Genomic DNA, 12,004 nt, shown 5'->3' with positions numbered 1-12,004 from the left:
GCCTAGTACAATTGGATAATCCATTGAAACCAACCAATCATATTTGCGATCTGATTTGGGAGAGGAAGTAAATAAGAAATCGCCACCCCTCAGTAGAAGTAGATTTGTATCCAACTTTAACACATTTTAAAATTACTATATACAATATCAAGGTTTGATACTTTAGATTTGTGGAAATTTTCTCTAGAGTGAGATTACACAAGTTTAGCATGATAATACATCTCTACAAAAGTTCTTTAGTCTAATAAATCATGAATATATTTTTTGAAATTGAAATTTACTTTTATTGGACTAAATTTTCCACAAAACAATGCTACACAGCTAAACTTGTGTACTCACTTCAAAGTGGAGTAACGATTTTCGACACAACATGAAAACACACACGAAAATGAACACCCACAAAATTAATGAATTAAGTCTTATCGTGTTAGTGTCCTTATTAGGTGTTGATAAAACCCTCCACTTCAATTGGTATTTTTCCACGAAAAGCAGACATGAGATAAGAAATCCAGTGTTTCACTAAGATTTCGAATAGCGGTCCCGAATTCAAGTTGATTCTATTTCGCCTCTTCCTCAGAGAAAGACGATCAAATAATTCCCAATCACGGTCCTTGCGTATCAGATCATCCATATGATATACAAAAAGAAACTCCAAATAGATTTTTAAAAAAAATTGCTAGACATGCCAAAAAAAAAACATGATTATTTTTCCTATACGGATTTTATACAAATCAACACTTAAACATCATATAATCAAAATTTGAAAGGCAGAAAACCGTAAGGTGGGCAGATTAGTAGTAATATAGAATTAATTAACGACTGATAGAGAAAGACACTTTCATCGTTAAGCTCGAAAGTGGACAAGACGGAAAGCTTGAATTTTTTTCACTTACAACACTTTCGGCATTCCCCTCTCTCTCTCTCATATGAAACTGTTGAAGATAGGGCCAGCCAAATACTATCATGCAACTTCTTAGTCTTTGAGAATAATAAAATATGCATGTAATGGAGAATGAACATGCACAGACAAATTGGATTTATGACTCATCTAGCCTACCTAGTTTCATTCCCTAGGAGAGAGGCTATAGAATATTAGCATATGTTCTACACTCATTATTTTTAAATTACAGATACTATAGCAACTTCATTTTTATTCGCTCCGTCCGCTATTAGGAGTCTCATTTATGGCTGGCACGAATTTTAAAAAATGTTAAGAAAAGCAGGTGAAAAAGTTAGTGGCATAGTGGTCTCACTTGTATATACTCACTCCATCCCAGATTAAGAGTCACTTTTAGAATTTTCCATATTTGGTCATACAATTTTACCTCATTCTTCATCAAAATTACATCAAAATGCCATTATCTACATTAAAATAAACCAAAACAAAAATCAAAAGTCAAAAGGGACCCACCTTCAACCAACTCTACCATCTCACTTCATTTATTACACATCTACCATTTCACTTCATTTATTACACACTCCACCATCTCACTTCATTTATTACACATTTCAACTTTTTCTTAAAACTCGAGCCATAACAATAAGTGATTCCAAATGTGGGACCGAGGGAGTATTAGTTTTAAATGAAATGCGTGTGGAATGAGTTAGTGGAAGGTAAGACCCTATTACCATTTATGGTAAATGTAACCCGAGGCTCCTATTCGCGGATGGACTAAAATGGAAAACAGGATTCCTGTTCGCGGACAGAGGGGGTATTCTGGTGTGCACAAGATAGACCTATAGACACGCCGTTTAGACTCGAACCCGAGACCATTGGAATCAAGAACACGCACTCAATCACTAGACCATCCTCAAACCTATTGTGGGATCATAGTATATCTAAAGTTGAATGAAATGTTGGACGATTTTTTCAATCTTTTCGACCTTGGTTCCGTAGCAGCAAGTCGGAAAGATTGATAAACGAATGGTCCTATTACACTTGCCGTCTCTGAAGGTTGGGATGTAGCCAAATGGGTGCAACAAATGCTTCCTTCATAACTCACTCATACACTTTATATGCAACCAGACATTATTATAATTAACTGAGTTAGAGATGGTGAACAAGAACCTACTTTCACTTTCATCATTTCCCATTGGCACAGACAAAAAATGAACAATGAAAAGGCCTCAACTGTTCACGTGTGGGAAATTCTCTTTTTTCTTGGAAAAGCCAAACGACTTTACTCATTATTGCTATATAAAGAGAAAATGGCGAGTGTTGCATGCACTTGCCTAATCCCTTTGGTAAAAAACCATTAAAATAGAATAACAATCAGCAATATTCTCTCGATTGTTGAGCTTCACATTATAATATGATGATGATTGGGTCTCTGTATCATTCGTTATGGATAAAGCTCCTCTAAAAAGTTCAAAACACACAATTTGGAAAGTTTACCCGATTTGTTAATGGAATTTTGTTGGGCACGAAGGGGACCTAAAAGAATCTACTTTCCCTTATTATAAAGTAAAATGTCTCTCTCACTCTCATTCTGAGCCCTTTATATGGCTGAGCAGCTACTCATACACAACACAAAGCAAGGCACATAAACAGATGACAGGAGTAAGCTCGTCGTGTGGAGCGTGTAAGTTCTTAAGAAGGAGGTGCACGGAAGAATGTATATTCGCACCTTATTTCAGCTACGAGCAAGCAGCAAACCACTTTGCAGCAGTCCATAAGGTGTTTGGAGCCAGCAACGTGTCGAAGCTGCTGTCACATCTGCCGGAGCATAGCAGAAGCGATGCTGCCATAACTGTATCTTACGAGGCGCTTGCGCGAATGGAGGACCCTATTTACGGTTGCATTGCTCATATCTTTGCCCTGCAGCAGCAGGTTTTAGATTGTCCCACAAAATGTTACCAATATTATACATTTAATGATGCAAGTATGTAACTTGTTTTTGCATTGCAGGTGGCTATCCTGGAGGAGGAGATAGAAATGTATGGAAAAGCAATAGCTAACCCTGGTGGTTATATTAGCAGAGAATGGGAGAATGAAGTGATTATGCAGACAATGATGGATCCGGGAACGAGCGATGTGATATCTGAAGGCTGCCTGTTGGAGAGGCTGCTTGAACAAGATTATTATGTCTACCAAGACAATAATCTGCAATCACTATGGACGAAGTATGCAGCACAACCTCAGTCTCAGTGGTAGGGAGAGAGGAACTTACGTCACCGTTCTTTTTCTGTTTTCGTATTTCACCCCTTAAGTCAGTAAGTTGGAAGTGTTAGCCAAAGCTCCAATACTATCTACTTTTCCAGGCTTTATATGACTCAACTCAAATCAGAAAAGCCAATATCTGTAATATTGCTTTAATTCATCAACTATATTATGTATAACTAAATTAAGCATAAATTAATACTATTAACTAATACAGTACTCCTATATTATAGTAGCTAGCAAATATGCATGACTCAAATCAGACATAGTAAAAGATGCACCGATTTGGGATTGCATTTGCTACCAGTCTGAATTTTAGGTGTAGTTAACTAAATAAATCTTACCTGGATTATATTTAACGAGGAGCACTTGAGAGATGCTCGATTGATATGCAGCTTCATCACTGTCCATACATAAAATAGGAGATCTCAGCTATCAGTTTCCAGTTCCAATACTTGTAAGGTAAGATCATTAAAAAAGACAACTGACTTAATGATACATGCAAAAGAAGGCACATGCTTCAGAATGCGGAAATATAAAATGCAATCATACTATCACTTCATATTGATTCCCAATAAATACATGAGAAGAAGAGGCATAATGTAGCTCAAATTGCACAGTTAACTTGTAAGTGTTGCAACCCCCAAAACTCTTGGCAAATTGCTCCTCAGATAACCACGAACAATCTCTTGCGTGAATCTCAATTCAAGAAAATGACCATCCATGCTTCGATTATACAAACAAACCAACAGATCTTGTGCCTCAAAGGGGGATGTTTCGGACTCCAATTTCGCATTCTCTACATGAAGTTTCCGTCTAGTCATTGTTATCAGTTTTAGCCTCTGAATCTCTGATATACTACTCTTCACAGGTACATCACCACCACAATCCGCACCACCTTCTTTACCAAGCTGAATCACCAGCAATATGAATGTCGTTCATCTCTCTTTATGGAACGCTCTTGCCTGACCTCGAGGCTCGAGAAGCCTCTCCGGCTTATCCTTTTCAGATGATACAGACCCCAAAGCTTTCATATCCATGCTTAATTTCCAACAGTCATATGAAACCTCCATCATCCAGATTCGGTGAAACTTCCGAAACTATACTCACATCAGGATGCCGATCTGAACTCTCAAGTCTCAATCCCCAATTTCACATCAGAACCACGTCTCTTCCGATTCCTTGTTCCGGATCGACAACATCCGATGATAAATTCACAAATTCAGAGGTTCTCAGCAGCGTCACAGCTCCGGTTTGCTTGCGAGTAAACGAAATCTCTACACCTCAGCACCGTCATTTCGAAGCAAATAAGTTGTGCGTACAATTAACGGTGTAAAAAGCAGATCGAAACAACAAAATGCAACCAATACTCCAGAATTCTCAACTACCGCATGAAAGAGACATTATCACAAACATATTACATACACAAACGCAATTAGGTTAATCATCTACACGAATAGACATGGATCCAGATCAACTTACGAGATGGAATTTGGAATCATCAAGCTTGCAGGTGAGCCTCAATTGATTCTCTCTGAAACACCGCTTTGTATTTCCCGCCAAGAAAAGTACAACTGAAAATGAAAAATGAAAATTTCCGCTATATTTTATTTAAAATTAAACTTAGATTGGAATAATAGTCAATTGAAAATTGAATTTATCTTTATTATACTATTAAAACATTTGTTAATTCATAAAAATATGAGTATTCACTTTTTGATAAGTTGATGCAGTTATTTAATTTAAAATTGAATTTATCTTTATTATTCTCTATGCTATATCCTCTATAAATTATGAATTGATTTGGATTATTTGAATATCCTTTACTTACATTTAATGCACGCATTTAAGATGACGATTCAAGTTACATACAATACCGGATATTCATATTATACCAAAAAAATATTTTTAATAATATTATTCTACTATATTAATAAGTAATAAAGATACGGTGTTCGGTTTACAAGATTGTATCCCGGATCAAATTTATAGTGTGTTTGATTCATGAGATTCAACCTCACAACTCAATCCTAGATGGATAATCATGAGATAATTAGTCCTAGCTAATCCCCTATGACTAAAATAATCTCACAACGATTGTATCTTGGTATTATTTTATCTTGAATACCGAACATCACCTAATATCATGTGCTGACTAGTAACAAAGCATAGGATATTGCCAATCGTTGAGTCTAGACTTGTTGTCGAGTCCATTCTTTTGTGAGTCATGGACCAAGACGTCCCTAACTGCGTCGAGCCGCTTGCTAGCCATTCTCTTGAAGGTGCATGTTTCTTTTGTTTACACGCGTGCAGTTATGTGCGTATATCTTTTGAATATATTTTCTTAGGAATGTAATCAAATGCAAACTTTAAATATTGTACAAATTTCAAACTATTATCTGGACCATTAAAAAATGTCAACAGATTACAAAATAATAGCAACAGAAAATATCAACACAGTGTCAACGGTTGACATCGTGTTGACATTGTGTTGACATTGTATTGACACTATGTTGACATCAAAATCTTGAAATTTTATACTGTGTTACATTGTGTTGAAGTTGTATTGACACTGTGTTGAAAAATTTGGAGTTTGTACAATATATGAGTTTGCATTTTATCACTCTCCTATTTTCTCATTGGGTTAGTCAGATGAAGTTTAAATTAAATTGATATGCAAGGATTGATTGAATCACAAATATTGCTCTCTTTTTTACAAAAAATCCCCCCCCCCCCCCCCCCCCCCCGAATTGATATGCAAGGATTGATTGAATCACAAATATTGCTTTTCTTTTTTACACCCCCCCCCCCCTCGAATTTCAACTATTGATACATTTATGAAGGATGTGAAAAGAGAGAAAGACTTTCAAAATTTAGAAAATATTATGAAGCATACTGAAACAAATTAAATAGGTGATCAATATTAGCATGATTGTTTAATCATTTAATTTAGAAATATACGTTTACCACAACGATGTTTCTATCATGTTGACCTAATAATCCATATGTCAATGATGATTCGAACCCTGATCTATTGCAGAGAGAGAATGTCCTACAAACTAAAGTATATTTTATGAATTTAGATTAATCAATGAATAAAATATTTCCACTGACCGTAGAATTATACTACTCCTACAATATAATTTTATGAGACTCCTACAAACTAAAGTATATTTTGTGGATTTGGATTAGTCAATGAATAAATTATTTCCACAACTATAGAATTATATACTAGTCCTACAATAGTCATCTACTCATTTTAATATATATTAACCTCACGAGGATCATAGTAAACATCTGGAGAATATGTGGGTTTAGGAATCCATATAGTAAACATATGTGACTAATTGCATCTCTATGTATGTACAGAAAAATCCTTTTGTAACCAAGCTTTTTTTGTAACCAAGCTTTTTTGTAACCAAGCTTGTAGCAAGGAATATTAACAATAATTAATAACCATATTTACTACTCATAGTTTGCACAGAGATATCATCACATAAAATAAAATATTTTTATAATAACTCAAATCGATTAATCAGCAGCAGGCATCTGTAAAAAATTCTCCAACATTATGCAATTCAATTAGAGCAGTTGCAAGCATGATTATAATTTATACTAGAAGCTTCCTAGTCTTAATTAGTTCTGAGATCCTAATAGTATAGTTTTAGACTTTCATTACCTTTCAATCATGATCGAGTTCTAATTGGACGATTCCATACACTATAATAGTACTGCATCAAAATTAAAACATAGGTTTGAAATTTGAACTAATTTAGCATTTATTGCCAAACCTAATTAATCTTCCAACCATCAAAGATTATCTAATCAATTAACCATAATTGTGGACTTGTAGTAGTCAATTGATCTTACCTATAACACACCAGCTTTGGTAAATTCTAGATAAAGTCTAAAGAAACCAAAACATTCAAATCAAGTTGCTCTAATTAGTCCAAAATAAATCAAGTTGCAAGAACATACTAGGAGATGTGATCGCAAATAATCACAAAAATCATTCAACTTTTTCTCCCAATTTGAGCCACATTACAAATACTTACTCTAATTAATACTCCATATAACAAAACATAAGAATTCAAACTAAGTTGCACATTTGATAAAATACTTAATAAGATGAATATATGAAGCTAATTATTGAGATTGCAAATTAGAGTTAAAAAACCTAAAGCATTTAGTTTACAAGGAGGAATTTCCGACCTTGTCGCCGCGGCCGCCTCCGTCCTAATAGGACGGAGGAGGCAGGCGCGGCGGGGCCCAAAACATATCGTGCGGCATTTGGGCGCCGCCGCTGCCGTTCGGAAGCGGCATGTTATTATACATAGCCGCTGACGACGGCGGAGGCGGCTCCGCCATCGCCGCGGTCGCAGCATTCTGCTGCGGCAGCGGTGTCTGCTGGGACGGCATCCCCTCGCCGTCGTCTTCGAGCGGGAGCCGCTCGAAGGTGGCGTTAGTGAACGTCGCGGCGATCACCATCACCGGCCCGGATGCGATCAATGTGCCGACGACCGGGCCGCCGACGACCTGCCCCTGGCTTCCGGCGAGGTAGACGGTGAGGCCGGTGGCCCCCGGCGGCGACGGCGGCGGCAGGAAGGCGCCGGAGAGCGAGAGGATCTCGAACCTCCCGGTGAGGCTGAGCACGCCGCCGCCGGCGGGCTGGCGGAGCGTGACGTTGGTGACGACGCCGCTGCCGGAGAGGACGGAGACGCCGAGGTGGCGGCGGTGCGCGAAGGCGGCGATGCTGTCGAGGACGTCGCTGCCGCTGCCGATCTCGAGGACGTGGCTGCGGAGCGCGTTGGCGCTCTCCTTGGTGATCACCACGGGCGCCCGGGGCTTGTTCTTCGAGCCCGGGGGCCGTCCGCGGGGGCGCCGGCCCCCGGACGCGGCCGAGGACGGCCCAGAGATCTCGATATCGCCCGCGGGGTTCTGGCCGTCCTCGGCCTCGTCCAGATTCTCGCCCCCCGAGTTATTCGGGTTGCTGCCGCTGCTGTTGGACGCGTTCAAACCGTTCGGCGCCGGCGAAGACATCGGATTCATCGCCACGTTGCCTGCCCACCACCGATTAGCCATGTCGATTGATAACAATTGATTGATTTTCTCTAGATCTATCACAAATCTATCAATATATCTATCTATATCTCTATCCAAATATCAAAATCGCAATCCGAATTGCTATCTCTTTATTCTCTCTCTGGATCTATATATAGATAAATGAAATCCTATCTTGATTAGGAAACGAACAACAGTACAAAAGTACTGAAATTCCTTCTAAATGGAGGAAAATATGGTTTGATTTTTGTTTGGGATTTTACTGCGCCGGTTTGAATGTGGCTAGCTAGGGTTGCGGTCAGGTCAAATTCTCCCTCTCTCTCTCTCGGGTGAATGATTTTTGGCAGGAAGTAGTTAAAAAGTAAGTGTGAGAATATGCTACGTGTCGTGACCGACGGTAGCCCTTTCATAGCATAAAGGGTCAGACCACCATCAGCTTATCATCTTGGGCTGCTCTCCTCTCTCACTCTCTTTCCTCTATCTCACTATTAATTGCAATTCTTGAATGTTTATTTCTTTTCCCGTTTAGATGTCTACATACAACATACTACGTGACATAGAATCTCATTTGACAAATTTCATGAGTTGGGTTGTTAGATCTAATGTCAAATTCGAATATGTCTTATTAAGAAAAACATAATCTAAAAATGAATCTAGTTTGCTATATTTAAAACTAAACATAATTCGTGCACGACCTTATCAATGAAATCGCCAGTAATATGATTATATTTGTATGATGTTCATACGATAATGATACATGATGATTGAGGCGTATTGCAAGGAAGCTATAAGCGTCTACTATAGGAGAGTCGCGACTCGTGGCTCCCTATAGTGGCATTCATGGGCGGACGTGGCGCCGGGGGGGGGGGGGGGGGGGGGGGGTTTGCCCACGAGAGCGCCACTCGCGTGGTCCGGCCACGGCTCTCCTATTGCAGCGGCCACGAGCCGTGGCTCTCCTTATTTTCAATATTTTTTTATAATTCTATAAGTATACACATTTTTACCCCATTCCTATACCAATCCTATAAATATATCCATTTTTAATTAAAATATACACAAAATGAAAAAAATAAATTATTTGGTGGCTTGGACATGTCCACCATAGTGTAAAACATGGGCACTGGTGGCCCGGCACGATTTTATGGCTTGGTCACGTTTTGTGGCTTGGCCCGGCCAACTATAGTGGATACTCTAACCTGTCAGCATAGTGGTGGCAGTGATAGTGATTGTGATTCTGTGAAAGCAATGAAAGGAATGGCATATGAACATGATAAAATAAGAAACATAATCTAAATTTTAATACAAGTAATTAAAATAATTATAATAATGATACTAAGAAGTGTTAGTTGATCATCCAAATTCAGTCTAAAACTATCGCTATTTTTATTGGGACAACATAATTAAAATGAATGCTAGACTTGGCAATGACCCATTAATTTCGTACGTTTATGTTTGGTGTTTTCATGTCTTTAATTTATCAAAAATTGTCAACGCGAAATGTAATATTTACTACTCCATATATTTATTTCTCGTGTGTATTATGGGTAGGGAGAAATTAGAGCGAATTGATTGATGGTAGCATCATAATGAGAAGTGGAATGGAAATAGAGAGTGTGGGGGTGGCGGCTATTAGACAAGGTTGGTCATCTCTGTCGGAGGGGTATCAAATCAAATGCCATTGTCTCACCCCATTTTTTCCCATCCAATCCATTTTTTGTTACGTGGTAAAAAGCATCATATTGGTTATAGATGTGAATTATTGGCAGTATTTTCACATTATTATTATTATTTTTATTCGTCATTATTTGTCACTAATTAATCTGGCTCAAATTTTAATAAATATAAAGAAAAATGGATGAAAATGTTAGTGAAGTATAGATCATATTTTTTATATACTAGTTTTATAATAACATGCGAGTAAATTAAATTAATAAAATGTGAAGTTTATTATGAAAAATAGTACTAGTAGAAAATAAATATGACAAGTGTCGATTGACGGACAAAAAAGAAAATTAATTACAAGGGAGTAATTATTGATTGTTGTAGTACTCCTTCAATCCCGAAAGAGTGCATTCTTTTTTTTTAGTCTGCACATAGAAGTACTCCCTCCGTCCCAGTTTAAGAGTCTTATTTTGCCATTTAAGTTCGTCCCAGTTTAAAAGTCACATTTAGAATCTTTCGTTTTTTGACATGAAATTTTATCCCATTATTCATCAAAATTATACACAAATGTCATTATCTACATAAAAATAAACCAAAAAAATGTCATTATCCAAAAAGTTAAACCACATCTCTTTCCACCAAGTTACTTCATTTATTACACACTTCACCATCTCACTTCATTTATTACACACTCCACCATCTCACTTCATTTATTACACACTCCACCAATTTCTTAAAATCTGTGTCATAACTATTCTAACTCCTAAATTGGGACAGGGGGAGTATATATTTTTCTAATTTTGGAAATTCTTTTATTTTTAATAAAGTGGAATCCGTTCTTCATATTTTAATTACTTTTTTTTTCTTTCTATTTTATCTTATTTTATCGATTATATATTAACACCCGAGCTCAATCAAAAGTGCATACTTTTAAAGAACGGAGGGAATATTATCTTGATACATGCTGTTGTCGAATGCAAATAAAATTAATGGAATCAATTTGAGCCAACACCTTCACCCTAAACCCTAACCCAACACCATCCCATTTCATAGTGGCTCCATGTTACTAGTTGAGGAAAACGGTGGAGTTTGAACTTTAACTTTTATTACTCCATAAACGAGTGACTAAATTGTTTGCTCTTTCTTCACGGCATGTACTCCATATACAAAAAAAGTTAATAATTGAGTTCTTCTTGAAAAAACATGAGAATGCATATAACGGTTATAAATTTAATTTGACTTAATCAACGTTGACACTTTGATCCAACGTTTCAAAGACATGAAATTACCATACATAGATGTATGAAATTAATCGGTGATTTTATTTTATTTTTATGATTATAAAAATTATAGTACTTCCTCCGTCCCATTAAAGATGACTCACTTTGTTTTTTGATTTGTCTCAACCAAGATGACTCATTACTTAAAATGTAAACCCCTTTTATCTCTATTTTATCATCCATCTCTTACTTTACTCTCTCCATTTAACACACAAAATAAAATTGCATAAAATCTCGTGCCGCCCAAGAAAGGGGTCATCTTTCTTGGGACGGAGGGAGTAATAAAAGTGTCAAATCATTTAACAAATAAATCGAAAAATAGGAAATATTAGCACTTAAAGTTAGCTTGGACAAACCCTGCTCACATTCATGTTTTTTAAATCCAAATTTTATCGAATTTAAATTTTCAAACTTAATTTTCGATATTTGGTGGCTATTACATCCACTATGGAAGTGAATTCCATCTCTATAATATTACTCCAATTAACCACCAAATTAACCGATCTCATAAATGGAAAACGACAAGATGTCAATCAACTCTTTAAGCAAAACGGCTAATAAAAAAAAGTAAAAGGAGTTTGGAGGGTCTAGTGGTGAGAGGTGGGGGGCGCCCCACGCCGTTAATATACTGCGAATTTCAACCAACTTTCCTCGTTTTTGGGCACTGTTTCTGTCGGCTTGCATGTGATGTTTTTTCAGCCCATGGATTCACTTTTAAATCCCCTAATTAATTTTTGTTTTAATTTTATTTTCGACATTGTATTTCTAGGGTTAGGGTGGGTACACGACTATTTCTTTAATTTCTCAATTAATTTTATGTAGGACATTGTATTCCTAGGTT

At 37.1% G+C, this 12,004-nt stretch overlaps 2 protein-coding genes and 1 long non-coding RNA gene across 4 annotated transcripts; 1 reads left to right on the top strand and 2 right to left on the bottom strand.

Annotated features, from left to right (window-relative positions):
- The first annotated feature begins 2,551 nt into the window (after nucleotides 1-2,551).
- Nucleotides 2,552-3,165, top strand: LOC125202637 (LOB domain-containing protein 33-like). Its single transcript, XM_048101088.2, has 2 exons — nucleotides 2,552-2,830; nucleotides 2,909-3,165. The coding sequence occupies exons 1-2, from the start codon at nucleotides 2,552-2,554 to the stop codon at nucleotides 3,152-3,154; spliced, it is 525 nt and encodes a 174-aa protein (XP_047957045.1). The 3' UTR covers nucleotides 3,155-3,165.
- On the bottom strand, nucleotides 2,721-4,765 carry LOC148931398 (uncharacterized). Of its 2 annotated transcripts, XR_016135450.1 has the most exons (5): nucleotides 4,643-4,759; nucleotides 3,786-4,437; nucleotides 3,505-3,563; nucleotides 2,960-3,299; nucleotides 2,721-2,818 (listed from the first exon to the last, which is right to left on the bottom strand). It is a non-coding gene; the product is annotated as an uncharacterized LOC148931398 (long non-coding RNA). The 2 variants fall into 2 exon arrangements; XR_016135449.1 differs by lacking the exon at nucleotides 3,786-4,437 and having other exon boundaries at nucleotides 4,643-4,765.
- Nucleotides 4,766-7,138: 2,373 nt separating this feature from the next.
- On the bottom strand, nucleotides 7,139-8,660 carry LOC125200641 (AT-hook motif nuclear-localized protein 15-like). Its single transcript, XM_048098337.2, has one exon. It carries the CDS (start codon nucleotides 8,240-8,242, stop codon nucleotides 7,397-7,399), a length of 846 nt encoding a protein of 281 aa, XP_047954294.2. The 5' UTR covers nucleotides 8,243-8,660; the 3' UTR covers nucleotides 7,139-7,396.
- Nucleotides 8,661-12,004: the final 3,344 nt, after the last annotated feature.

Source organism: Salvia hispanica, chromosome 2 (assembly GCF_029641045.1).
Source record: "Salvia hispanica isolate PSC_SH4W2 chromosome 2, Shi_PSC_v1, whole genome shotgun sequence".
Lineage (NCBI taxonomy): Eukaryota > Viridiplantae > Streptophyta > Magnoliopsida > Lamiales > Lamiaceae > Salvia > Salvia hispanica.
This window is presented reverse-complemented; position numbering and strand designations above follow the sequence as displayed.

Bases quoted from the DNA above. Each gene is read 5' to 3' on its own strand.
- LOC125200641 (XM_048098337.2), bottom strand. From the start codon at position 8,242: ATGGCTAATCGGTGGTGGGCAGGCAACGTGGCGATGAATCCGATGTCT.
- LOC125202637 (XM_048101088.2), top strand. From the start codon at position 2,552: ATGACAGGAGTAAGCTCGTCGTGTGGAGCGTGTAAGTTCTTAAGAAGG. The intron at 2,831-2,908 runs GTTTTAGATTGT...TTTGCATTGCAG, and splicing joins TCTTTGCCCTGCAGCAGCAG to GTGGCTATCCTGGAGGAGGA.